Genomic DNA, 26,733 nt, shown 5'->3' on the forward strand with positions numbered 1-26,733 from the left:
GAAGCAACTGACTACAAGATTCCGGAATTGTATCCGGAAAATGGACATAAGTGCCGTACAACGTTCTTGTAAGAGCATCGCGACAAAGTTGCGTCGAACATCAGACCACGGCCCTTACTCAAACATTCACTGACATTCTTTTGAAGAAAATACATTATGTTATTAATAAAAAATACTGAAATCGATGAAAAAAAAATAACAATTTTTTTATATGTGATTGAAAAAAATCTCATTTTTTATTTAACACCCGTTAGATCTGCATAGTTGTTACCTGTAAAAGTTGTACAAAAAGTTGTTGATCTACGGAGAACATTTTTGGGGTAGCGCAAATTCAGGCATCGGATGAAGTTAATCGTTAATCGTATCTATCCTGAAATGCAAGTATGATTTAAATTAGTGGATCCATAGTTTAATTCAATGATACCTACTCAACAATTTAATTTTTTTCTTCGTTTTCAAGAGGCGTACGAATATGTGGCGAAATTATAGTACGAAATTCGAGACTGATCTATTAGTAGCCTATTAGTCAAAAACGGGTGACTGATCTGCCTGTTTTATAATTACTTTTAAAAGAGCGTTTGTCCAAAAAACTGACAAAGGTGAAATTCTCAAAAAAAAGAAAGAAAATTGTGCCAGTTTACTTATGCACTTGAAAAAAAACGAGTACTTGACAACTGATCTACGCCTTTTTTTCTAAAGCATGTTTAATTCGAATTTTTTTTATTAGACTTTGAAAAACTTTCAAATTAATGATTGTAGCTGAGAATCATATTTGAGTCACGTTATAAGCTTTCCAAAACTATAAATTTTGTAGAAATCGGTTGAGAAACAAGAGATTTTTACCGGAAAAAGTGGGTGCCGACATTTGACCGCTCGCGGTATAAATAGGTATACCACACATGCGTTGTTCGAAAACACAAAACTTAAAAAAATTAAAACAATGAAAAAAATTAGCATTTCGGAAATGAAAATAGTTCTTCAGTAAAATTTTCAAAAAAATATATTAGGTATACATATTAGGCGTGATTATTAATCAAAGTTCAAAACCGTCATTCGACCGCCTCCGGTACGTTTAGTTTAGTGTTAAGCATAGAATAAGTTTTCAGCATGTATGATATTTAGTTATTGAAGACCGTGAGCATTAAATGTAATAAATAAAAAAATAAAAAAAAAACTTTCCTTTCAACTCATGATAATTCGAAAAGATCTAGTAAAACCGCTAGTATCGGTATTCTTTTATTTAAAAGACCTGCCGGTCACTGTACATCACATTAAGCTTAGCTCATCAGTGAATCATAAATTGCATACAATATTTCTTGGAATGAATCGTCCTTGCTATTAATATTCATGATATTCATACCAAAGTATTGATTGCATTTCAATGTTACAGCTATTTTTTTCAAACTGACCTTCCATTCCGGTCCAGGTAGGAAAGTCATCAGAACAAAAAAAAAGCCTCAATTCAAGAGTGTTGTTCCAAATAATCCGTGTATGACGAATCGAGCCTCTTCATGATGGCCACATATTATGTCTGGATGAAACGATAACAATACACCACACATCATAGACCAAGCATACAGAAAGCGACCGAATGAGAGAGACGAAGCCCGGAGCCCTGAGGGAAGATCAGAACAGAACCACAGCCCTCGTTCGCTCGAAATACCTCTGCGGAAGGAATGTGTACACTGTCGCTGTTTACTTTTCATTTATTTTAGTTCTGGATGAATGGGAAGGTAAATAGCAAGCAGCTTGCAGTGTGCTGTTGTGCTACCAGACAATGTCCTTATTCTAGAGAGATGAAAAGGCAGTTCAAATTTGCGGCTAGCGGGGGTCTGGATTGGGGAAGAGGATAGAACACGGTTTAAGCCGGAACTTTATTTTACGCCAGTTTATCGAAAATTTGTACCTTGCTACATTGCATCACAATGGTCAGAGCAGGGGATAAAGGCATCTCGTTTCCCTCTCCTCCTCGGTCATTCCAAAACACATTGATAATCGTATCTGTCCTTAGGGACTTTTCCCTTAATTTTTTTTTTCTTTTTCTGTTCTCCCAAAGATGAAAATTTGATTACCCATTGGAAAAACAGACTTAAGTCTCCGGGCAATGATTGAAATTTTAAAAACTTTTGTGGTGTATAACATGCGGAAAGTAACGCTATAACCCCCACTATATTCAAGCATTGCGCGATACAAATTCATTCCAAGCACATTTTGACATTTTAGTCATTTTCGTCATTTTTATCATTTTTGCCATTTTTGTCATTTGTGTCATTCTTGTCATTTTTGCCATTTTGTCATTTTTGTCATTTTTGTTATTTTTGTCATTTTTGACATTTTTGTCATTTTTGTCATTTTTGTCATTTTTGTCATTTTTGTCATTTTTGTCATTTTTGCCATTTTTGCCATTTTTGGCATTTTTGTCATTTTTGTCATTTTTGTCATTTTTATCATTTTTTTCATTTTTATCATTTTCGTATTTTTTGTCATTTTTGTCATTTTTGTCATTTTTGTCATTTTTGTCATTTTTGTCATTTTTGTCATTTTTGTCATTTTTGTCATTTTTGTCATTTTTGTCATTTTTGTCATTTTTGTCATTTTTGTCATTTTTGTCATTTTTGTCATTTTTGTCATTTTTGTCATTTTTGTCATTTTTGTCATTTTTGTCATTTTTGTCATTTTTGTCATTTTTGTCATTTTTGTCATTTTTGTCATTTTTGTCATTTTTGTCATTTTTGTCATTTTTGTCATTTTTGTCATTTTTGTCATTTTTGTCATTTTTGTCATTTTTGTCATTTTTGTCATTTTTGTCATTTTTGTCATTTTTGTCATTTTTGTCATTTTTGTCATTTTTGTCATTTTTGTCATTTTTGTCATTTTTATCATTTTTGTCATTTTTGTCATTTTTGTCATTTTTGTCATTTTTGTCATTTTTGTCATTTTTGTCATTTTTGTCATTTTTGTCATTTTTGTCATTTTTGTCATTTTTGTCATTTTTGTCATTTTTGTCATTTTTGTCATTTTTGTCATTTTTGTCATTTTTGTCATTTTTGTCATTTTTGTCATTTTTGTCATTTTTGTCATTTTTGTCATTTTTGTCATTTTTGTCATTTTTGTCATTTTTGTCATTTTTGTCATTTTTGTCATTTTTGTCATTTTTGTCATTTTTGTCATTTTTGTCATTTTTGTCATTTTTGTCATTTTTGTCATTTTTGTCATTTTTGTCATTTTTGTCATTTTTGTCATTTTTGTCATTTTTGTCATTTTTGTCATTTTTGTCATTTTTGTCATTTTTGTCATTTTTGTCATTTTTGTCATTTTTGTCATTTTTGTCATTTTTGTCATTTTTGTCATTTTTGTCATTTTTGTCATTTTTGTCATTTTTGTCATTTTTGTCATTTTTGTCATTTTTGTCATTTTTGTCATTTTTGTCATTTTTGTCATTTTTGTCATTTTTGTCATTTTTGTCATTTTTGTCATTTTTGTCATTTTTGTCATTTTTGTCATTTTTGTCATTTTTGTCATTTTTGTCATTTTTGTCATTTTTGTCATTTTTGTCATTTTTGTCATTTTTGTCATTTTTGTCATTTTTGTCATTTTTGTCATTTTTGTCATTTTTGTCATTTTTGTCATTTTTGTCATTTTTGTCATTTTTGTCATTTTTGTCATTTTTGTCATTTTTGTCATTTTTGTCATTTTTGTCATTTTTGTCATTTTTGTCATTTTTGTCATTTTTGTCATTTTTGTCATTTTTGTCATTTTTGTCATTTTTGTCATTTTTGTCATTTTTGTCATTTTTGTCATTTTTGTCATTTTTGTCATTTTTGTCATTTTTGTCATTTTTGTCATTTTTGTCATTTTTGTCATTTTTGTCATTTTTGTCATTTTTGTCATTTTTGTCATTTTTGTCATTTTTGTCATTTTTGTCATTTTTGTCATTTTTGTCATTTTTGTCATTTTTGTCATTTTTGTCATTTTTGTCATTTTTGTCATTTTTGTCATTTTTGTCATTTTTGTCATTTTTGTCATTTTTGTCATTTTTGTCATTTTTGTCATTTTTGTCATTTTTGTCATTTTTGTCATTTTTGTCATTTTTGTCATTTTTGTCATTTTTGTCATTTTTGTCATTTTTGTCATTTTTGTCATTTTTGTCATTTTTGTCATTTTTGTCATTTTTGTCATTTTTGTCATTTTTGTCATTTTTGTCATTTTTGTCATTTTTGTCATTTTTGTCATTTTTGTCATTTTTGTCATTTTTGTCATTTTTGTCATTTTTGTCATTTTTGTCATTTTTGTCATTTTTGTCATTTTTGTCATTTTTGTCATTTTTGTCATTTTTGTCATTTTTGTCATTTTTGTCATTTTTGTCATTTTTGTCATTTTTGTCATTTTTGTCATTTTTGTCATTTTTGTCATTTTTGTCATTTTTGTCATTTTTGTCATTTTTGTCATTTTTGTCATTTTTGTCATTTTTGTCATTTTTGTCATTTTTGTCATTTTTGTCATTTTTGTCATTTTTGTCATTTTTGTCATTTTTGTCATTTTTGTCATTTTTGTCATTTTTGTCATTTTTGTCATTTTTGTCATTTTTGTCATTTTTGTCATTTTTGTCATTTTTGTCATTTTTGTCATTTTTGTCATTTTTGTCATTTTTGTCATTTTTGTCATTTTTGTCATTTTTGTCATTTTGTCATTTTTGTCATTTTTGTCATTTTTGTCATTTTTGTCATTTTTGTCATTTTTGTCATTTTTGTCATTTTTGTCATTTTTGTCATTTTTGTCATTTTTGTCATTTTTGTCATTTTTGTCATTTTTGTCATTTTTGTCATTTTTGTCATTTTTGTCATTTTTGTCATTTTTGTCATTTTTGTCATTTTTGTCATTTTTGTCATTTTTGTCATTTTTGTAATTTTTGTCATTTTTGTCATTTTGGTCATTTTGGTCATTTTTGTCATTTTGGTCATTTTTGTCATTTTTGTCATTTTGGTCATTTTTGTCATTTTTGTCATTTTTGTCATTTTTGTCATTTTTGTCATTTTTGTCATTTTTGTCATTTTTGTCATTTTTGTCATTTTTGTCATTTTTGTCATTTTTGTCATTTTTGTCATTTTTGTCATTTTTGTCATTTTTGTCATTTTTGTCATTTTTGTCATTTTTGTCATTTTTGTCATTTTTGTCATTTTTGTCATTTTTGTCATTTTTGTCATTTTTGTCATTTTTGTTATTTTTGTCATTTTTGTCATTTTTGTCATTTTTGTCATTTTTGTCATTTTTGTCATTTTTGTCATTTTTGTCATTTTTGTCATTTTTGTCATTTTTGTCATTTTTGTCATTTTTGTCATTTTTGTCATTTTTGTCATTTTTGTCATTTTTGTCATTTTTGTCATTTTTGTCATTTTTGTCATTTTTGTCATTTTTGTCATTTTTGTCATTTTTGTCATTTTTGTCATTTTTGTCATTTTTGTAATTCTTGTAATTCTTGTAATTCTTGTCATTTTTGTCATTTTTGTAATTTTTGTCATTTTTGTTATTTTTGTCATTTTTTGTCATTTTTGTCATTTTTGTCATTTTTGTCATTTTTGTCATTTTTGTCATTTTTGTCATTTTTGTCATTTTTGTCATTTTTGTCATTTTTGTCATTTTTGTCATTTTTGTCATTTTTGTCATTTTTGTCATTTTTGTCATTTTTGTCATTTTTGTCATTTTTGTCATTTTTGTCATTTTTGTCATTTTTGTCATTTTTGTCATTTTTGTCATTTTTGTCATTTTTGTCATTTTTGTCATTTTTGTCATTTTTGTCATTTTTGTCATTTTTGTCATTTTTGTCATTTTTGTCATTTTTGTCATTTTTGTCATTTTTGTCATTTTTGTCATTTTTGTCATTTTTGTCATTTTTGTCATTTTTGTCATTTTTGTCATTTTTGTCATTTTTGTCATTTTTATCATTTTTGTCATTTTTGTCATTTTTGTCATTTTTGTCATTTTTGTCATTTTTGTCATTTTTGTCATTTTTGTCATTTTTGTCGTTTTTGTCATTTTTGTCATTTTTGTCATTTTTGTCATTTTTGTCATTTTTGTCATTTTTGTCATTTTTGTCATTTTTGTCATTTTTGTCATTTTTGTCATTTTTGTCATTTTTGTCATTTTTGTCATTTTTGTCATTTTTGTCATTTTTGTCATTTTTGTCATTTTTGTCATTTTTGTCATTTTTGTCATTTTTGTCATTTTTGTCATTTTTGTAATTTTTGTGTCATTTTTGTAAATTTTGTGTCATTTTTTTACATTTTGTCATTTTTGTCATTTTTGTCATTTTGATAATTTTTGTCATTTTGATCATTTTTGTCATTTTGCTCATTTTTGTCATTTTTGTCATTTTGCTCATTTTTGTCATTTTGCTCATTTTTGTCATTTTTGTCATTTTTGTCATTTTTGTTTCATTTTTTCAAAAAATTACGCCTTTAAAGAGGACATACTATCAGCCAATAAGTTAAACTCTAATCATATTTTACAGTGTTTCTGAAAGATTGAAGGGAAAAATGCCGGTATAACTTTTATCTTCCCACAAGCGATATCTTGAATCGTATCATCTGGGCTAAACTTCATCGGCTTCAACGTCGGCAGAACCAAGTTTTTCTCAAAACATAAAAGAAGCAAAACGAAACACACCGGGACGGAATGATTTAATGATTTGTAGATGGGAAACATGCGATAACGATTTCTATCTAACTAATAAAAGGAAACCTAACGAAGGTTGAAAATAGTGTTCTGATCTTTCTTTTCAATGAAGGTTTCTTTGTGTAATGTATAGAATCACACTTTGGTTCAAAAAATTTCTGTAATTGCTGAAAATAAGCAAACCATTAAACTTCTTCCCTATTTTCGTTTTATAATGCTGTTCAAACAACAGAAACAATGGCTGCTGAATTCAAAATGATGAAAGCTACCGTCACCACATTGCATTCCGATTTCAAGAAAAAAAATGAAATCCAACAGCGGCTATTAAAGAATTCGTCGCGAAATTACCTCTTAACACCCGCGACATCCCGACGACGAGGCGACCGTCAGTAAAGCCAATCTTGAACAAAATGTCACGGTACGCTGACTGATAAAACAAGGGGGAAAGCGAAAATTAAAGAACCCATCTCCGCTTTACATCCTTCGCTGTTATTTTCCCTCCATCATCCGGCTAGCGGTGTTTTGGCGCTGCGAAATTGATTCTTTAAATTTGATGTTTTACAGATGTTTTCCGCTGCTTGACGACCCGCATTGACCCTCCCCGATTTATTCAATTGAATTCGAGAGTGAAGCAGATAAAGCTTATCTTTGCTTCCCAACGGGATAAAACTTGTAATGGTTTTTGTCTGTTAGACATTTTTAAAGTTCAGAGAATATGGACCATGGAAACTCTAAAATGAAGGAATAAAGTACATTTGACATGACATTGTACGAAAAATTGCTAATTCCGTGACTCAGAGATATTAATCCAAGAAAATGTTCTTTTCGTCCACCGCTCAGTCAAACGCCGGCAGTGACAGTACCAAGAAAAACTTTTCTGATGCCAATAAATGAGAAGGTGGCAACTTGCTAATTGAAGTGAATGGGCAATAAAGAAAAAAGTGCCGTATCCTGACAACATTTTCCCCTTTTTGATCAATCTTTAGAATTTGTGGGATTTGGAATTTCATAATATGTTCCTCCAACTTCGAAGCATATAAGAAACCTCCGGGGTGCTTTAAACGTCGATCTGTATCGATTGATATAATTTATTGAAGAGATACAGCACCAAACAAACCAAAAGCACGCTTCGGGTTTATTTTGTCAATGCTGTTGGAGAGTTCGCTTGATTGGAAGCATGGAAGCAGGAATGAAAACAATGCGTGTGCTTCGTATGAACGTTATACACATAGAAGTAAACAATATCAAGGAAGGAAAAAAAATGGAAACATTTGAGTCGTTGTTGAAAAATTAACTGTTCATAAATTCTCATATGCAATATGAATAATCGAATCCATTTCTGTTGCATTTCCATTTTTAAATCATAAATAAACCATGAAATTTAACTATAGGTATATAATTCACTTTTTCGTTCAATGATAAAAGCGCGCAACGTATTATTCAGTCATATTTCTTTCAGTTAAACAATCAGGCACATTTTAAATGCTTTGAAAACTAAGGAATTCGTAGCAGGCCTTGCTCGAGTGCAGTCGAAAATTTTCCGTCGGGGTGTTGTGCTTTTCTTTAGCGCTTGTATTTTCATGGAAAATTTTCCTTTTTGTTGATATTGTAACAGTTTGTTCGGTCTTGAGGTCAGTGATAAAAAAAATAGTGTAAATTAATTTTCTTAGATTTAAGAAATGAATAAGCTTTTATCTTAACATCTGATTCCAACACCTAGTTCGAAGTGATCGACGTCAACCACGTGTTGAAACTGGAAGCACCGAAGGAACCGGCAGATGCAAACAGGTTTGCAGACCGGAAGCCAAAAAGTTTCATCATGGGATTTACCGGAATCGGTTGTCTGGCAATCATCCGGGACAAATGAACGTGTGGAGTGTCACGAAGATGGTTGTAAATCAGGAAGTTAAGCATAGGACGTAGGATCGCCGACACCACCACAATGGTCGCAGGCATTAATAGTGTATAGAAAGTATAATTTCTATGTGGTATGATTAGTCAAGTAATGAGTATTATTCCCTACATGGCAATATTGCAATCAGGCGACCAAAAAAAACAGGTCGTCACCTGTAAAGTTACACCATCTAGACTTTTTCAGACATTTTTTTTAAACTTCGAGACATTTCTGAAAAACAGTTGGCATCTTTGGTGGCAGCATGGGGAAAAATCTTCGTGAAAAAGCAGTTTAGTCACCTGTCGGCAGAATCTTAAGCGAAGCGGATAAAGTAATCATTTTTTTCGAAACCCTTCCTGAGACGTAGCGTTCAAAAGTTTCGGACACGACCGTCTAACACTGCTGTCTTATCTGATCCAATGCAGATAACTGCTAGACATGGGTCATCTTCGTAAAGGATTAGAACGATTGTAGACCGAACCAAGGATTTCCAAGGAATCCTTACAGAATTAAAAAGATCTTAATTTGGCTGACGATGTATTGGTTGCTCAAAAACAACTACAGGGTGACAAAAAAAGTCCTGTCACACTTTTTTTTTTGGGGTCGCCTGTAACCCATACGTTGCATCTCTCTATGCCATCTAAATGTAAAATGAAAGTGCTAACTTTGCTGCCCACAGTGGCAGAGTTTTGTTTCTGTGCAGTGTGTGTACATTAAGTTGTGAGTGGCAGAGTTGAGAGCAGCTGTTATCGCTGAATATGTGAGAGGATACAAACCCGGACACATATTCATCATATTCAAACACCTAAAACCGCTCGTAATCAACCGGAAATTCGTGTACCATACCATAAATCGATACCTAGAGACCAAAGGCATCGAGGACAAGACACGATCTGGATGACCAAGGTCTGTGAGAACTCCAGAGTTGAAAAAGATTATACGAGACCGGACGTGCGCGCTGCTTGCGACGACTTTCCGAGACGTCTGAAGCTGGTTCGATCAGAGAAAGGTGGTGTAATTCCGAGATATCGTCTGTGAAGTATCTTGATGAGTTACTGAATAAAACTATGAAAGTCAGATTCTGAATTTCATCTTATGCTTTGAAATATTGAGCGTTTTCTGTGTGACCGGACTTTTTTGTCACCCTGTATTTATGTACGCAGAACAAATTCAACGACCTCGCAGAAGCCCCCGGGTAGCTCTGGTTTGGAAACCTTTCCACAGAAATACGAAATGTAGACGAGGGTTTCGATTGACATCAATCGAAGACTCTGCATCATCAACAGTGGAGATCTTTTATTTCGACAAAATGGGATGGAACCTTAAGTAGGAAAGTAGATCACCGTTGTTACGAAAGACGCCATACAACTTCGGCCCGTCTTAACCATGACTGAGACATTTTTTCAGATTTGACTTAGTAATTTTACCTACACTACTTATGTGCACTTACCGCATCTAACTTGATCGATACGAGGTGTCCATCGATCGTCTTCGCGTACATCGAACTCCATGCTGTTGGGGGCATTGGGGGAGGCAGAGGCAGTGGGTTGTACTCCGGCATTCGAATGATCGAATTTTTCGACAAACCGCTTTGTGACGAAAGTGTGACGTTCTTCGGTAGCGGAACTAGAGGCGGTGTCGGTGGTATTGGCGGCTTTGGAGTTGGTATTGATAGCTTCTTTGTTCTAACTAGAAGAGAGCTTCGCTTGGTTTTGACGAATCTAGCACCATTTTTTCTTACACTTTTGATTGAGCACTTTACTCTTCTTTCAGTAGGTCGCGGAACAGCTTTCACATTATCTGATGTTAGCAATGCACACGGTACAATTCCCAGTAAGCGCAGCCCCATGAGGATTTCACAAATCCAGTTTTTTTTCTTTTCAATAACACATTAGATGATCATTCTTTCAAAAGTTCTTTTGACGTACGTATTACTTTTCAACAAATTCGGCTTTGTTCAAATACACTATAGAGAACTTTTCGAAGATCACAAAATTTTAAATCATTGAATATGCACTGAAAACTTGTAACAGCTTAACTTTCGGTTGTTATTCATGTTATTTTAAATCTGCATTACCTGGCACTCATCTTGCTGGAGTCTTCGGTAGAGTTAATCGATCATCGGTTTTTTTAATTTTTAGCGCAAGGCCGGACTCGAAATTGATGTAACGAATTCCACAATTGTCTTAAATGATTATGCTTGTCTATAACAGCTTCTTCATGCCAAAACTTTTTTACAGGAAATGAAGTACACGATCTTTTTAGATCCCTTCTATACAAACAAACTAGTAAACAAATTACTGTTTGGCCTAGATACCGCCGAACTGCCATGATCCAAAGATCAACAATAGCATTTCTTCGCCGATGATGCTCTGTCAAAACCTCTCGGTTTGTTACAAGACAAGACAACTACGCAGGACGGACATAACCGGGTCATGGGTGCAAGCAGTACCTTCAACGGCGGAATCGGCAAAACCGGGAAGTGTTATTTTTCCACAGGTTCAGGTGGGGGCGAAGATCACTTTGAAAGTTGAGAATGATATAACCTAGATATACCGTGTGATCTACTACGGAACGGTCTACGCTGGACCAGATCTTCTGTCTACGGCAAACCCTCCAAAAATGCCGTGAACACCAAGTCCCTACGCACCATCTATTCATCGATTTCAAAGTCGCATACGCAACGATCGACCATGACGAGCTATGGAAAATCATGGATAAGTACGGCTTCTCCGGGAAACTGAGGAGACTGATCAAGGCCAGACGATGGATGAAACGCTGATCTGTATGCGGAACGCTCATTAGACCGGTTGTCCCCTATAATAAGTACACACTGTCCACTAAAAGGACTTATCTAATTTCAATAGCTGAACACCAACAGTTGACTTTTGGATAGGTAAAATAAAAGACTTGTATTATGACTCCGTATTCGTCCACGGCTCAAGATCGAATGATCTGTATTTCCGTTCCAGTCTATCTGGATTTAAAAGAGAACTCATTTGGATGAACATAATATATACAATTGAATCGGTTTACACCAAAGGTTAAACTTATCGGGATACGACACACTACGGGCACGAGACGTGGATATTGCTCGAGGAGGACCTGCGTACACTCGGGTTATTTGAGCAAAGAGTGAACGGAGAATTGTGGAGGCGAAGGATCAGCCACGAGCTCGCGCGACTCTACGGCGAACCCATTATCCAGAAGATGGCGAAGGCTGGACGGATACCCTGGGCAGGACATGTTGCGAGAATGCCAGACGACTGTCCTGCAAAACAGGTGTTCGCTGCCAATCCGGTAGTAACGAGACGAGCAGGGGCGCAACGAGCGGGGTGGTTAGACTCCACTTGGTCTGGCGTGATCTGGCGTATTTGTGTGCCAATTGGAAAACGGTTGCCAGGGTCCGAGTGAATTGGAGGAATATTGTTCATCAGGTTATGGCGTGAGACGCAAAACCATGTAAATAAAAATAAAATAACGATGATGAGCATCGCTTGACACCCCGACTCAAAAACAACGCGATCGAAGGTTTCGATGAGCGCCTGATCCCTTATCCGGAACGAGTTGGAGGAGATAAAGTATAAAATTAATTTCTAACTATTTCATATCACAAAATTTAACTTACTAATTTAAGTTTCTGAAATCTTAGAGGCCGTTTGTTGTTGCCCAAATCGCCGAATTCCCCTTACATTGATTTTTATTACACAACCTAATGTAGGTGTGTAGTTCTATTTAAATAAGCTAAATAAGCTGTCTTGGAATACTGAATTGAATAACCAATCAATCGAAATTCATTACATAAGGTTATTTTTAGTATAACTAAGAACTTTTTAAACAATAGCTGTTATATATAGCAATTATTGTTTTCAATCGCGGAATATACATGTACATGTAGTCAATAAACTATCTGCAAAAGTTTTGAAAAAAAATCACCTATGTTAAACCTTTCTCTATATGGCTCCGAAAATGTAATATTGTAGAACACAGAAAGCAATTTTTAATGCAAATATTGTTGATTACCTTCATTCTTTTAAAACTTAGTGAAATGGTGAATTGTCGCCAAGCTATATTCAAAAGTATCACACATGTTGAAGATATGAAGAATCTGGCGACCAATTTGTCGGGCTTAGCTAGATATTTGATACATCAACGGTATGCCACAGCCCAGCCATAAACATCCCACTGAATCTTCAACTGGTTTAGTAGAGTGGCCTCCAAGAAAGCAACATATCTATCTGAACAAAACTCGCCTTTCACATTCGATAGGTACCGGTGTTTCGTTAGCTCCTGCATCAAAGAGTAGCAAATTTATGAGCTTTGCGGGGCTTCACTTTATATATTCTTTCAAGAAAAAACATCAACAAGTTTGCAGAAATTGATTCAAAACGATTATTTTTAAAATTTCCCGTTTTGAAAGAAAATCTTATTATATAGGTACGTTAACTTTCAGGTGAAGTATTGACCTTACATTGAAGATAATTTTGGCGCAAAAATATCTTAATTTAGCACAACCACTACAACTAATTCACCCTGACAATTTTATTACAAAACAAAGAAAATGTGAATGTATGATTGCCTAAAGCGAACGTCCAGTTCCCAGTCCAGTGTCCCATAAAAACTTGTTTTAATATTTTGAATTTTTATGCACAGTTGATTCATTGCAATTCGTCCTTGAAGACTCCACCGAGTGCGTGTGTTCGCTGCTAGATTGTAAAACATGATTGATAGCCATTAACAACCGGCCGAGAATGTTCACTGTCACTTGAGAATATTATGCTGGCTGCGGCTGTTGCGATAACACGCTTTCCGATACATGTGAGCGCAAACCACCATCGATGCTGCTGCTGCTGCTGAAGCGAGCGACTCCAAATACCTCATCGTTTGGCCGACAATGAAACTTCATTGTTACACGAATGCTGCGTACACACTGAGCTGAAGGCATTCCATTGATAAAAAGGATACCGCCTAGCAGAAAGAAAGACGCTTTGAAGTGGTTCCGCTCTCTGGTGAGCGTTTTCTCTTTTGTATTTTCCGGTGTTTGGGAAAATTTTATCTCAGTTTTTTCTCGCAAAGGGATGGGATGGAAAAGTCAACAAAGGTGGAGTTTGTCTCGCAGAAGCGCTCTATTCGGGAAACCTACAGGTTAAATTCAACAGTTACTCTTGGATTTGAACATTTCAACGGCCATTCTGAAAAATGCTACACATGGCCACACCATTGAATTCAGGTATAACCGTGCAGATGATAGTCAATATCAGAGTGGGTGATAAGCGCTCCTTAACAATTTTGAAATCGGAACGGAAAATGTAATGATCTACTCATAAGCACTGCCATCACTTTGAAACGATATTTTAGAGGCAATTCTACCAAGCAAGCCCATCTCATGAGATAAATCTAATCTACAACAATAGCCTAGCAAATATTAAAAAAATATTAAACACCAAATGCGACTACTTTCCTTCAATTTTGGAAGATAAATCTTTCTGATATATTAAGACTCTACATTAGACTGGCCCATAACTAAAAAAAATCCTTATATTCCACGCGGCAGCCCTTAGATTGGTGCCTTTAGGTGAAAAAATGACTTTCTTAAAGTTTCAGGTCATTTGGCAGAAGCACGAGCTGGCGCAAATGACTTAAAATTTGTATGGAGATTTTCGGCAAAATGTATGAAAAATCGACCTACTTTCACTCTTTGTGTTCTAAAATATGTTTCCAGTATGCTAGAAAGCTCAGAATTTCAGGAATTGTAGTTCAAACAATGAAAAACAAGTTTGTAGAAGGTTGTGACGCGATACGAGTTGACTGAGATGAGTTATTCGCAATTGAATGTGTTTTTTCCCATTTCTTTAATATATCGTGAACGGTGTATGGGCTAATTATCGCACTCACTTGATCGCATCGTCACACAATGCAGCAGTTCATAGTTTTTCAAAACTTTCTTTCAACTTTTTGCAAAGATATTTGTTATAAAATAAGTAACAACTTTGCCGATGACCCAAACTTTTTATCTGTTATTCTCATTGTGTGACAATGCGATCAAGTTAGTTCTAATAATCCGTTCACGACATATCGATGAAATGCGAAAAAGATCACACATTCAATTGCGAATAACTCATCGCAGTCAACTCGCATCGCGTCACCATTTTTTACAAACTTGTTTGTCATTGATTGAACTACAATTCCTGAAATTCTGAGCTTTCTAAGATACTGGAAACACATTTTAGAATACAAAGAGTGAAAGCAGGTCGATTTTTCATACATTTTTACGAAAATCTTCATACAAATTTCAAGTCCTTTGCGCCAGCTCGTGCTTCGGCCAAATGACCTGAAACTTTCAGAAAGTCATTTTTTCACCTAAAGACACCATTCTATGAGGTGCCGCGTTGAAAAAAATGTTATAAAAATCATCCCATACAAATTTTGGCCAGTCTACTCTACATATCTTACACTAAAAACAGGGCGTTCTTTCGATGGAACTAGTCCGTACCTTTTAAGATAAAATATATTTTTCCAATTATCTTGTTAACTTCCTAGCTCTAATAAATAACATTCAGCACAACATCGTTAAAACAGGTAAATATAGATTTGTTTCTAGACGTCTAAGTTACAAAGGCATTTGTGAATTCGGAGGAATAAAGTATAGTTAGTTCTTTTTTATGAATCGTTTCAAAATTTTCCTACCACATTCGCGGGTAGGGTTGTGAATTGTGTTAATGTTTTCAAACACTTTTCTCCTCATAAAATACTAGACCGTTTTAATACGTTAATCATATGGTGTTAAAAAGTACTTACTTGTGTTTTAGTTGACGATTGTGCGCCCTAGTCTGCTACATTTTGATTCCATTCGATACCACGAGGGTAAAGGCACGTTAGTTGGTTTCAAATATTTGGTCGCCATTCAGGAGATATTTCGATATTTGGTGAAAAGAGTATATAGAACACGTAGCGTCGATTTCAAATCCATATTCACGATATCTAAATAAAATATTAAGTTATGCCATACATTTGAGTACGATTCAATTAAACTTTCGGTTACCTTCCGGTCTGGCTTTCGGCTTCATGCCTTGATCCATCATTAGTTCGAACGAAAATGCCACGTTGTGAACCATTTGGTCGGAATCTTTCGGCGTCAGATGAAACTCGTGCAACGGAACAAAGAATCCACCCAACAGGCCCATCAGCATGCACAAGAACACGCCGTCCTTGAAATCAGTGCTCAAATCGAAGGCCTCGAAATTCAGCTTGTTCAGATGCTTGTTGACAAAGGTGATGAGGGACTTCTTGACAACGGCAAGCTTATCCGGAGCGTGATCAAAGAGAGTATCGAAGGCATCCCGTTCACAACGCATGCCCACGTCGTCGTACTGCTGAGTAATTTGTTCTTGAAATTGTCTGTAGGTGGAAAAGAAAGTTAGATTCCTAATGGAAAAAAAAATATGGACAAAAACTATCTTACGTGCTCGTGAGCTTTCCGAGTGATTTTTGAGCCATGACTACCGTAACGAAAACATTCTCCGGCAGACGAATAGGGGCCCGGAAATGACGAACTAGAGCAACTAGCAAGTGCAAAATCGAAACGATATTTTTGGTATGAACAGTTTCTACCGACCATTTTGGGGTATTATGGTGGAATCCAAGCGTCTATTAATGAGAATTTTAGTTATTACATGGCATGTACCAGGAAGAAAAATGAAAATCTTACATGATTCACGGCATTCAACACAACGGTTAACTTCTGGCGCTGCCCTTCGGCCGACTGGGTGACTTCCGGTACGTTAAGTTTGTGATTGGCGAGCTTCTCGAAGAGCTTCTGCAACACCTGACCATCGTACAAATCCTCTTCAATGTCGGTGACAATAATTCGATCCTCGACCAGTTCGTCATTTATCCAATCGATGAGCACCTGAAGCAGTTCCCGCACCAGAGGACTTTGCAGCGACGTAGGCTGTATGATCGAGCGTGATTCGTTATCGGCAAGGTTGTAATCTTCCGGTGGGATGATGGGAGCGTTAGGATTTCCCGGTGAATCGATAGCTATTTTACCCTCCTCTTGAACTTCCTGAACTGTAAGTGATAAAACAATGCTTAACTTAAGAGTTTAAATATCAGAATATATGAGTTTAGGTCGATAAACCAACAAATTTGTTTACAATTTAAGCGCAACAAGACGATGACGTCATTACATCCACACATTCCAGCATCACCCACATAAGGTGACTCAAGGACGGCTTCATAGGCTGGTGCAGCTGGAATATTTCAGCCTCCGTTTTACGGTATACAGGATTACTAAAGCCAGGATAATTATTTTTACAATTCAAAATCCATATAAACATTGGGAAAGTTTGTTTTCCCTTTTCGCAATGACCATAAATGGCATTAATTGCAGGGCTTGGCAGCAAGACAAATAATTGATCACATATTTCGACCACCAAAAGTGAGAAATTCAGAAGAACTTCTTGACCTACCTTCCTTGATGCGCTTCTTCCGTCCGAGGGTTCCGATTTTGTCCCAGAAGCTCTCCTCCTTATCTAAATTTTTGCCAGAAGTTGGCGTCCGCGGAGATTTTGGGCGAGTCAGAGTGCTCATTTTGGATTCAACTGATTGTTGTTGTTCCGTGTTCCTGTTACTGTTATCGCATAAAATCTATTTTAGAGTTGACCTAAACCCACGAATGAACTCATTCGAATTGCCTTCAAATAGGGGTGTACAGAAGGTTAAAATCTGCAGTCAACTAATTAATCTGACAAAACTTTTGCAGTTCGGAAAACTTAAGACTTCCTTAAAAATTCTGCCGAAAAATATTGGAGACCTTAAACTTGTTTCAGAAACCAAATAAGTGTTGTTTTGATTATAGTAAAAGGTTGTCGCGAAGCAATGTGGTGAACCACTCAAGCAAAAGTGTGAATGTGTTGCAATCACCTGATCATTTTTGTATTTTAATAGAGTGGATTGTATTCTGAAGTACTGATTGAATTCAAATTCTTGGTTAAAACTTAAACTCGGAACTTTCGAAACCGTTACAAATTTGAGCATAAAAATAAGTTTTTCGAAATTCTTTGCCTAAAACTTTTATTAAATTTTGTTTTTTACTCATAATTGCATAGAATATTATCAAAAGCAAACACATCGTTCAAGCACTGATCATACTGACATGACACTTAGAACAAAAATTCAACGATTTTCTGTCTAATTTTTTGTTGTCAGATTTTGCAGGTTCGCAATACCGACGGCAGGTGGCGAACCTGAAAAATTTGACAATTAATGCCCTGTAGGAAAAATGGTCCTGTTTAGCCCGATTTTATCGTAGAAATTGCCTGTTTTATTTTTAAAATTGAGTGGCATTTCCTAACTGGGATAGCATTTCTTCAAATCGATCGATGCGCACTCTGAAATCGACATTGCGTACTGTTGGAAAAATTATCCAGAACACGAAATCGAGTGTCCAGTCAGTATGATCAGTGGTTCAAGCATTCATCGATTATTCAAACTTTCGAGGCGGAAGTTTTGACTGACACCCGCAGAGAGTTCATCTTTTATCGATAAACACATCAGTTTTCATTGAGCGTGTACCTTTTGGCAGACACATTGCATTGTTCTTTTTGCCTCGCGTTTTTCGTTGGATTTATGAAGACCAAATTTAAATTTTCCCGATAAAAGTAGTTGATTTTGTCTCGAAAAACTTGGCAATATTCCGATACGTGCCGGGAAGTTGTTCGCCTCTTGAAGTTTTGCGATTTCATTCAAGTGCATAGGGTAACGATGGCTGATTCTTCGGCAACTGACAACTGGATCAAAAAAGCGGATGACCAGGAAATTTCATCGCTGGTGAGTTCCGATTTTGGTTGTTTGAAATTCAATTACTAACCTTCCATTACTTTATTTCAAGGTTAATGAGTTGAATCTGAAGGCACAGGATGAAAAATCTTCCGATAGTTTACAGAAGAAGTCGGAAGAAGCGAAACCGGGCACACCCGACGCGGCATCGGAATCTAACCCTACATCGGACGACAAGAAAGGAAACTCGGAACCGGTTTCGCCCGAGAAAGTGCCAGTTACCCTACAAGCGGCCGTAGTTGCAGCACAGGGTGACCAGGACGCACCGAGCGATAACGGCGATCCGGACGATGCAGAAAAGTACAAGTGAGTTCCCATTCTTATAAGATTTTTTTTTAAACAATAGGAATGAAAGATTGAAATGGTACAGGTGTGCTCAATATCAGAGGAACGTTTTAATGAAATTTTAATATTCGAAATAAATAAAATCTATTATTACTTTACATTTTTTCTAGCCCTGCCGATGCCAGTTTGCTGATGAAAATCATCCGTAAAGGTTTGATTGAATCCAAGCTCGATCTGGAGGTTCAAAGGAAAGATCCAACTTCACCGTTGTACTCTGTGAAATCCTTCGAAGCGTTGCACTTGAAACCGGAATTGCTTCAGGGTGTCTACGCGATGGGTTTCAATGCTCCGTCCAAGATTCAGGAAACGGCACTTCCAACACTGCTCGCCGATCCTCCTCAGAATATGATCGCCCAAAGTCAATCGGGAACCGGTAAAACTGCAGCCTTCGTATTGGCTATGCTAAGCCGGGTGAATCCGTTGAAGAATTATCCTCAAGTTATTTGTTTATCGCCTACCTATGAGTTGGCTATACAGACTGGTGAAGTTGCCGCACGAATGGCCAAATTTTGTCCGGAGATTAAGCTACGATATGCCGTCCGCGGAGAGGACATTGTCAAGGGATCCAAGCTAACGGATCATATCATCATCGGGACACCCGGTAAACTGATGGATTGGGGTATCAAATTCCGGGCATTCGATCTGAAGAAGATATCCGTTTTCGTGTTGGACGAGGCGGACGTTATGATTGCCACCCAGGGCCACCAGGATCAGTGTATTCGTATTCACAAGCAATTGTCCTCTTCCTGTCAGATGATGTTTTTCTCGGCCACCTATGAGAAGGAGGTGATGGAATTTGCCGAGTATATTGTACCGAACCCGATTGTGATTAGACTAGCCCGCGAACAGGAATCTTTGGATAACATCAAACAGTACTATGTCAAGTGTCGCAACCAGGAAGACAAGTACCAGGCTATTTCCAACATCTACGGTGTCATCACTGTAGGCCAAGCAATTATTTTCTGTCATGTAAGTGCAAAACTCGCTGATTATAAATCAAATAATATAAAGAAATTTTGATTCTCAGACTCGCAAAACCGCCAGCTGGCTGTCGGCTAAGATGTCTGCGGATAAACATTCGGTTGCCGTTTTGTCCGGCGATTTGACGGTGGAACAACGGCTAGCTGTTCTAGATAGATTCCGCGCCGGCCTGGAGAAAGTTCTTATCACCACTAATGTTTTATCACGAGGTAAGAATGGAATGCTTGGTCCAGCTAAAATCAGCTTTTAACGAAATTGTATCAATTCTTAGGAATTGATGTCGAGCAAGTTACCATTGTAGTTAACTTTGACCTCCCGATGGATATGAATCAGAAGGCTGATTGCGAAACGTATCTGCATAGAATTGGACGTACCGGAAGATTCGGTAATTTTTACAAGTTAGCATAGCGAAGTGTCCTTGTTTAAATTCAATTCTCATTAACAGGTAAAAACGGAATAGCCATCAACTTGGTTGATAGCGATCGAAGCATGCAGATCTGCAGGTCGATTGAAAGCCATTTCCAGAAAAAGATTCACTTGTTGGATGCAGAAAATGCTGATGAGATCGAAAAGATCGGATCGTAATAAGAAATCGGACGAACGAACGGAATTTGAGAAAATCGACGCTCAATATGCCTTTTTGAACTATGCTCTGCTAACTGTTCGTTTATATGAATTCAACTTGTTTCATATGCGGCACACCTATGTGAGTGTGTTTGCGGATAAAGACAGGTGAGATTATATGTATCGAAGGACAAAAAATAAAGCGCTGAAAACGCATCGAAAGGAAAATAGTTGAAAACTATGAGCCCTTTTACCATAAATCTACTATAACAAGAAAAATTCCAATCAAGCTTAAGTAACTTAAAAATCAAATTAAGTCAAGCTTGATCAAGCTTAAGTAACCTAAAATACATCAGCTCGGAAGATACAACAAAAACAAACAGTAATATATGCGTCTATTGAACTGAGCCAATCTAAAGAAAAAATTAATTACACCCAAGCCTTGTTGTTTAAGTAGCATCACTCAGAGTGATTTGAAATCAGATAAGGTAAAAAAACATAATTTATCGTTTATTTGCGAAACTTAGTAGGTACCATTTTTTTGTAGTTTTTTTTTCTCAAACTGTTTTTGACAGAAAATTTCAATAAGAAAACAAGAGCTTGGAATGTTGGATATGTTTATTTCATAACCGTATCATCTACATCAAAATATTTGTTTAAAATTCTTTCTAATGTATTTAAAACTGGTAAAATCTATTAAACGTTTTAAAACTCACTTCTAAGTACTATTCATAATACTATTTTGTTTCGAGAGAAGAATCCATTAGATTCGTTTGTGTACATGAAAGTGTATGCACCCTTATAATAAGTTTAAAATATTGCTTTTCAATAACAGTACGAAACATCCAGTTGACATTTTTCATCAAACCACCGGCTCATCCAGCGGTTCTTTGCACTCATCTTGCTGGAAGCCATCAGCTCCTCGTATTCATCCTGGCGACGTTGCGCCTTTGGCACTGGGAAAATGCGTTTCATATCACCACGGTTTAGATGTTCCCGATAGGCAGCGTGCAGTTCTCGGAGATCTGAGTTTTCCAAACAGGCCACACACAGCGAACAATCCACCGGAGCACAAGACTCGGTACACGGTGCTTCTGAGCAGACTTTTGCATCGACGACCACGTTCTTGAGGGCAGAAATCATGGCTTCCGTTTCTGGAGACCGACGGCGGAACGAATCTCTACGTAAATCGGATCCCACCCCGACTAAACGGAGAAAGTTATAGATTACCTGTTCGTACAGCAATCGGTTGGGCTTGAAATGGGCCGATGATAGATTTGGGCTCATATTAGCTTCCATCAGATAGACCCTCAGGTTTTTGTCCACTACAAGATCGAAACGCATCATTTCAAAAAAGTTTCGCTTACTTGCGTAACGTGGAAGCATAGCTGCCAATAGCGATTCCTTGCTGAGTATTGCTAGTCGAATCGCGTCTTCTACTTGATCCCAAATAATAGTAGGATCACGTCCAGTGCTTCGCATATAAGCATCGAAGGAATCTTTCATACCGAAGCCAAGTTTGGTGTAAAATGGTTTCAACATTGGAACCTCCCATGTGGGAAGGTAATCGTCCCCTACGATGTACTTGTCGAGATTTTTGTGATCAAATGGATAGTACTCCACTGGACAATATCGGAAAAGAATGTCCCCTTTGTAAATGTACACCCTCAGTGGATCGATCGATGTAATGACTGTATAAACTCCAATGTCAAACTTGTACCCATCCACAAGCAACGGATCGTCTATAAACTCTTGGGCGAAGGTTTCGTTATTACCGAAATCAATTTCCTCCAACGTCTTGATTTGGATATGTCGATGTTGGTTATTTTTCTGCACAAATCGTTGATTGGGATTCTCTATAGCGAATTTTCTCAGTTGTTCCGCTTCGCTGGGCAGCTTAAAAGCGCGGGGTATGTATTTGATTTTCGTCGTGCTCAGGTCAACTTTGTTTGTTATGTATCCGGAACCTGGGAAGTGATTAACCAGTTGATGCGGTTTGAGATGATTCAGATTGAGCTTTCCAAATGGATAATCATGGGCCCATAACAGATCCCAATCGTTTACTCCACTGTCGTTTCCAACTTGTGTCAGCCCCAGGCGTTCTAGAACCGCATGTACGTGCACAAGATGACCACCAGATGGATTGCGCCCGTAGATTCTATACTTTGGTCGTGGTTCAACCTCCTGCCGCACTATTCGTTCGATGAGACGTTCTTGGCACTGTGTTGGTTCTGTAGACAGACAAATTTTCCAAGTAGCTCTTACACATATGATATCATGCTATAGTACCAACCTGCGGATTTTCCTCCCGGTTCTCTCAGCTGCAGTATAGTGGCCAACGTATCTTTCGGAAGACATTGCGTTAGGGTAGCCGCGAAAATGGTGATAACAAAAAATAAAATTTGGCCTTTCTTGGTTCTTAAATCGAAGAAACAGTTCAGATCTTCATGTATGATATGTTGAGTTGGGTTTGATTGTTGTTCGGCCGGAGATTTCTCCTCTGCGCCTTTCGTAACATTCCCAGCTTTCGCGGAAGGTTCTTGCTAAAATAAAAGATAAACATTTATCAGCATCGGTAATTGTTTGATCAATTTATGCTAAAGGTGCTAATTACTTTTCGGCGCTCAGTTTTCCTTTTTTCTGTCATATTAATCAATTCTTTGAACTTTCTTTCATGGGAGAGATACTCGTTGGCCGATAGAATGTAGGTCGAGTGCTTTTCCAACTGGCTACGCGTGAGCAGAATTTTGATGCGTATGACTTATTCTTTTTAAACTAACGTAAAACTTGAACGATATGGAATGAGTACTTTTATCACAGTTCGAACATTATTGGACACTCTTTTATACTGTTGTTTAAAGGAAATCTTTCACATTGTTAAGTGGGACTTGGTATAATAAGTTTAATGATGAAATGAAGTGTACAGTGATGCTGCGGTTCGGCCCACGTCTGATGAATGAATGAATTTGTCTCTTTAATTTTTACTCGAGTTGGGTTCTGTCGTTTCAATAGTGTGGGTAAATTAAAGAAAAAAACACATCCAATTTGTTTGTCAAACATAATACTGTTTGATTAAATAAATGTTGATAAATGACAATTAATTCTTGAAAAAGGCGAAAACCTGAGTATGACACAGTGATTTTCAAAAAAAAAATTTTTTTTCGATTTAGGAGGTAATTTTTGTCGATACACAACTCGAATATGGCAAAAATAAATTATTGTACGTGGCATGCACTAGTAATTATTCAACGAAGCTCTGTTCGATTGCTCGACTTGCGCTGAGAAATCATTCTTTTTGCAGCGTGTTGCATAAAAAGTTTATCTAACTAATATATGAGGGTTTCACTTTAATTGAAATTTTATTTGATTATGATTTTAAAAAAAAAATGGTAGAAAATTAACGATTTCCTTGAAACTTAGTTCAATTCTAAATGAAGACTTTTCTCGGTGTGCAAATGAGTTCCCTTTTTGGTGAGTGACCCTTACCCAAAAGCAAAACATTAAACAAAAAAAACGCACCGGCAAACAAAAAAAAAGTTCTACCCCGTCAGCACGTGTAAGGTCGTGATTCTCGGCGTTCGGGGTCATCGTTACCGGTTCTTCCTGCTAAAAAACGGCCATTTCCCGATCTAAAGGGCGCCATGGTGTTCTACGTCATTGGTTTGGGGCTAGGTGACCCGAAGGATATCACCGTCAAAGGACTGGAAGTCGTGAAGCGATGCGAACGGGTCTATCTGGAATCCTACACCTCGATACTGACGTGTGGCCAGGAGAAGCTGGTAAGCATCTGCTTTCTACTGTTTGAATTGGTTGTGATTTCAATATAATTAACTTTTCGCAGGAAGAGTATTATGGCCGTTCGCTAATTCTGGCAGATCGGGAATTGGTCGAGCAGGGTGCTGATGAGATACTGGCCGGAGCCGACAAGAAGGAGATCGGATTTCTGGTCGTGGGGGATCCCTTCGGGGCCACAACCCACAGTGATTTACTGCTGCGAGCCCGGGAGAAGAGAATTCCCTTTCAGGTATGTTAAAACATTCTCATGATATTGATAAACCTCATAGAAAATAGGATAATTTTATTGAAGTTGTAACTCGATATATCAATATTAACGGTAATCGTACACTTAAATTGCTAAACACGATCTTCTAATTTTTAATTCTAATAATTCTTCAAATGATTAAGCTTGGGATCATTTGTTATAATAAGATAATACTAACATCCTCATACTCATCCGCTTGAATAGCAATTTCGGAAAAATGATAATTTGGAAAACGTTTTTTCAACAATTCAATGGTGTACATACAAGAATATTAAAATTTCACTTCTACTTAGACAAAATCATCATTTGTGCAATAATTTGGTGATTATCAAATCTCTCATTTGAAAATGCATTAAACCTGTAAGAGGTGCTATACAATACGAAAACCATTCCTCTCCAGGTGATTCATAATGCGTCGATCATGAATGCCGTTGGATGCTGCGGACTGCAGCTGTACCATTTCGGGGAAACAGTATCGATTCCATACTGGGACGATACATGGCAACCGGATAGTTTCTACGACAAAATTCAGGCTAATTTGGACCACGGACTGCACACCCTCTGTCTGTTGGATATTCGGGTCCGTGAACCAACGATTGAGTCTTTGATGAAGAAAACACGGGTTTATCAGCCACCGCGATTCATGCGTTGTCACGAGGCGGCGGATCAGTTGTTGCGTTTAATCCACAAGCGGAAGCATAACGGAGAATCACAAAAACGGGGCGTCACCGAACGAACGGTGGTTGTTGGACTTGCTAGGGTTGGCCATGACACGCAAAAGATCAAGGTTTGCACCTTGAAAGAAATGCGAAAGAGTGATCTGGGCGGACCGTTGCACTCGTTGATCATTCCAGCAGAGGAAACACATCCAATGGAACAGGAATATTTGCAGCAGTTCTGCGAAGAAGACGTCAAACAGCTGCAGAAGGCCGCATTGGATGTATACTCGGGAAACATCTTCAAACTAGATACCACACTTGACGGAACATCGACCAGTAACTCCAATAATTGATGTAATATTACTTCAGGGATAATCGTTTAACGAGATTTTTTTTGTTATTGTTTTTATTTTTCGACTTCTTTGTGGAGTCGCTTTAGAACCTTTGAAAAGACGCATACAATACAAAGCTTTTAAAAACGGAATCAATCATTTATTTCCTGATTCTTCGAAAATCCTTCACTTCTCTCAATGTGACCTTGAGCACGATAGGATTCCCCCGGTTGAAGTTCGTTGGTACGAATTTATTCCAAATTTCTTATCGCCCTATGATGGCGAGGTCATTATTCTTCAACCTGTCTAGCCTGTGAAAAGGTAGCGCCCGCAACACAATCGGTAGCTCACAATCGTCCAGAGGAAGGCAAAATTAAAATTGCTGATTAGCGCGCTAGACTCGACCACAACCTGCTGCCTCGGAAGACAAGGTTCAAGGACATTCCTTCTACGCTACAACTATGGCACCCTGCTAGTCACGTTTTTTTTTTGTCTTTGGGTCGTATTTTTCAAGATTTCGTTTTAAGAATACTCCTAGGTATCATAATTGATAGGTGAATATTTAAACATATTTTTGAGATTTTTTTTTGAAAAGGATTGGTTTTTCTCTTATTATGATTATAATAAATTTGACATCTTGTGATTGTCCACTTTATCAGTCAGCATATTCGAGAATCATGCGGCTATAGCTTTTCGTAGGTACATAAACCAGCTTTCTTCTCCGTGTGGTGACAAAGCACCTTTTTCTCGTACCTTGACTCATATTCAAATTAAGGTCCAGTGGGAGGGAAATGGTACAATAATGTACCGACCACCGGGTTGAAATGGTTGAGGTCAAGAACCACTAGTTTCTCTCTCTCTCTCTCCTCTACGACGACGCTTGTTCGTTTCTCTGATGACTGACGGATGGAGTGTGATTATAATAACTAATAAATACGGCTTTTATTATATGTAATAATAGGTGGTTTCGATAGCAAATCAATTGGACATCTTTATGTTTCCGTCTTGATTCTTATGAAATTTCAGTGACAGAGAAATTTTTGTGAATATCGGATATTCTTTCCAAAAATAAAACATGGAAAAATATTTTAAAAAAATTAAAACGAGATAAAGCTAAACGCTTCCAAATGCCAGAAAACGCATTTTAAAGTTGTGATCCCATATTAAGCTCAGAAACCCGAAAAAACGCTTCCAATCGCAAGAAAACGCATTTTGAAGTTGTGATCCCAAATTAAGCTCGGAATCCAGAAAAAACGCTTCTAAAGGCCAGAAAACGCATTTTAAAGTTGTGATCCCAAATTAAGCTCAGAATCCCGAAAAAACTCTTCTAAAGGCCAGAAAACGCATTTTAAAGTTGTGATCCCAAATTAAGCTCAGAATCCCGAAAAAACGTTTCTAAAGATC

The 26,733-nt window shown here is 36.5% G+C and overlaps 5 protein-coding genes across 5 annotated transcripts in view; 2 read left to right on the plus strand and 3 right to left on the minus strand.

Moving 5' to 3' along the window:
* LOC129758108 (cytotoxic granule associated RNA binding protein TIA1) overlaps window positions 1-13,466 on the minus strand; it is a 211,341-nt gene extending 197,875 nt beyond the window's left edge. Inside the window, exons 1-2 of the mRNA XM_055755560.1 lie at window positions 13,443-13,466; window positions 10,017-10,542 (exon numbers count right to left, since the gene is read on the minus strand). Coding sequence (XP_055611535.1) covers window positions 10,017-10,415 — 399 coding nt within the window. The 5' untranslated portion in view covers window positions 10,416-10,542; window positions 13,443-13,466. The remainder of the gene's footprint in view (window positions 1-10,016; window positions 10,543-13,442) is intronic.
* A 1,594-nt stretch (window positions 13,467-15,060) lies between these two features.
* On the minus strand, window positions 15,061-17,187 carry LOC129754982 (beta-parvin-like). Its single transcript, XM_055751263.1, has 5 exons — window positions 17,038-17,187; window positions 16,275-16,636; window positions 16,029-16,213; window positions 15,609-15,964; window positions 15,061-15,547 (listed from the first exon to the last, which is right to left on the minus strand). Exons 1-5 carry the CDS (start codon window positions 17,156-17,158, stop codon window positions 15,471-15,473), a joined length of 1,101 nt encoding a protein of 366 aa, XP_055607238.1. The 5' UTR covers window positions 17,159-17,187; the 3' UTR covers window positions 15,061-15,470.
* Window positions 17,188-18,144: 957 nt separating this feature from the next.
* Window positions 18,145-21,011, plus strand: LOC129754981 (DEAD-box helicase Dbp80-like). Its single transcript, XM_055751262.1, has 6 exons — window positions 18,145-18,397; window positions 18,459-18,712; window positions 18,862-19,720; window positions 19,779-19,941; window positions 20,004-20,117; window positions 20,178-21,011. Exons 1-6 carry the CDS (start codon window positions 18,332-18,334, stop codon window positions 20,315-20,317), a joined length of 1,596 nt encoding a protein of 531 aa, XP_055607237.1. The 5' UTR covers window positions 18,145-18,331; the 3' UTR covers window positions 20,318-21,011.
* LOC129754980 (probable tubulin polyglutamylase ttll-15) lies at window positions 20,905-23,262 on the minus strand. Its single transcript, XM_055751261.1, has 3 exons — window positions 22,911-23,262; window positions 22,590-22,839; window positions 20,905-22,527 (listed from the first exon to the last, which is right to left on the minus strand). The coding sequence occupies exons 1-3, from the start codon at window positions 22,941-22,943 to the stop codon at window positions 21,122-21,124; spliced, it is 1,689 nt and encodes a 562-aa protein (XP_055607236.1). The 5' UTR covers window positions 22,944-23,262; the 3' UTR covers window positions 20,905-21,121.
* A 532-nt stretch (window positions 23,263-23,794) lies between these two features.
* LOC129754983 (diphthine methyl ester synthase-like) lies at window positions 23,795-25,459 on the plus strand. The gene is made up of 3 exons (XM_055751264.1): window positions 23,795-24,075; window positions 24,138-24,320; window positions 24,739-25,459. Exons 1-3 carry the CDS (start codon window positions 23,938-23,940, stop codon window positions 25,348-25,350), a joined length of 933 nt encoding a protein of 310 aa, XP_055607239.1. The 5' UTR covers window positions 23,795-23,937; the 3' UTR covers window positions 25,351-25,459.
* The last annotated feature ends 1,274 nt before the right edge of the window (window positions 25,460-26,733 follow it).

The sequence above is a fragment of the Uranotaenia lowii genome, chromosome 3, assembly GCF_029784155.1.
Source record: "Uranotaenia lowii strain MFRU-FL chromosome 3, ASM2978415v1, whole genome shotgun sequence".
Taxonomy (NCBI): domain Eukaryota; kingdom Metazoa; phylum Arthropoda; class Insecta; order Diptera; family Culicidae; genus Uranotaenia; species Uranotaenia lowii.

Coding starts and splice junctions, on each gene's coding strand:
- LOC129754982 (XM_055751263.1), bottom strand. CDS start 17,158: ATGAGCACTCTGACTCGCCCAAAATCTCCGCGGACGCCAACTTCTGGC. Junction 16,637..17,037: donor GAAGAAGCGCATCAAGGAAG/GTAGGTCAAGAA, acceptor TATCACTTACAG/TTCAGGAAGTTCAAGAGGAG. Junction 16,214..16,274: donor TGTTGAATGCCGTGAATCAT/GTAAGATTTTCA, acceptor TCTCATTAATAG/ACGCTTGGATTCCACCATAA.
- LOC129754981 (XM_055751262.1), top strand. CDS start 18,332: ATGGCTGATTCTTCGGCAACTGACAACTGGATCAAAAAAGCGGATGAC. Junction 19,942..20,003: donor CACTAATGTTTTATCACGAG/GTAAGAATGGAA, acceptor ATCAATTCTTAG/GAATTGATGTCGAGCAAGTT. Junction 20,118..20,177: donor TGGACGTACCGGAAGATTCG/GTAATTTTTACA, acceptor TCTCATTAACAG/GTAAAAACGGAATAGCCATC.
- LOC129754980 (XM_055751261.1), bottom strand. CDS start 22,943: ATGACAGAAAAAAGGAAAACTGAGCGCCGAAAA. Junction 22,840..22,910: donor GGAAAACTGAGCGCCGAAAA/GTAATTAGCACC, acceptor CTTTTATTTTAG/CAAGAACCTTCCGCGAAAGC. Junction 22,528..22,589: donor ACCGGGAGGAAAATCCGCAG/GTTGGTACTATA, acceptor GTCTGTCTACAG/AACCAACACAGTGCCAAGAA.
- LOC129754983 (XM_055751264.1), top strand. CDS start 23,938: ATGGTGTTCTACGTCATTGGTTTGGGGCTAGGTGACCCGAAGGATATC. Junction 24,076..24,137: donor CGTGTGGCCAGGAGAAGCTG/GTAAGCATCTGC, acceptor AACTTTTCGCAG/GAAGAGTATTATGGCCGTTC. Junction 24,321..24,738: donor AGAAGAGAATTCCCTTTCAG/GTATGTTAAAAC, acceptor ATTCCTCTCCAG/GTGATTCATAATGCGTCGAT.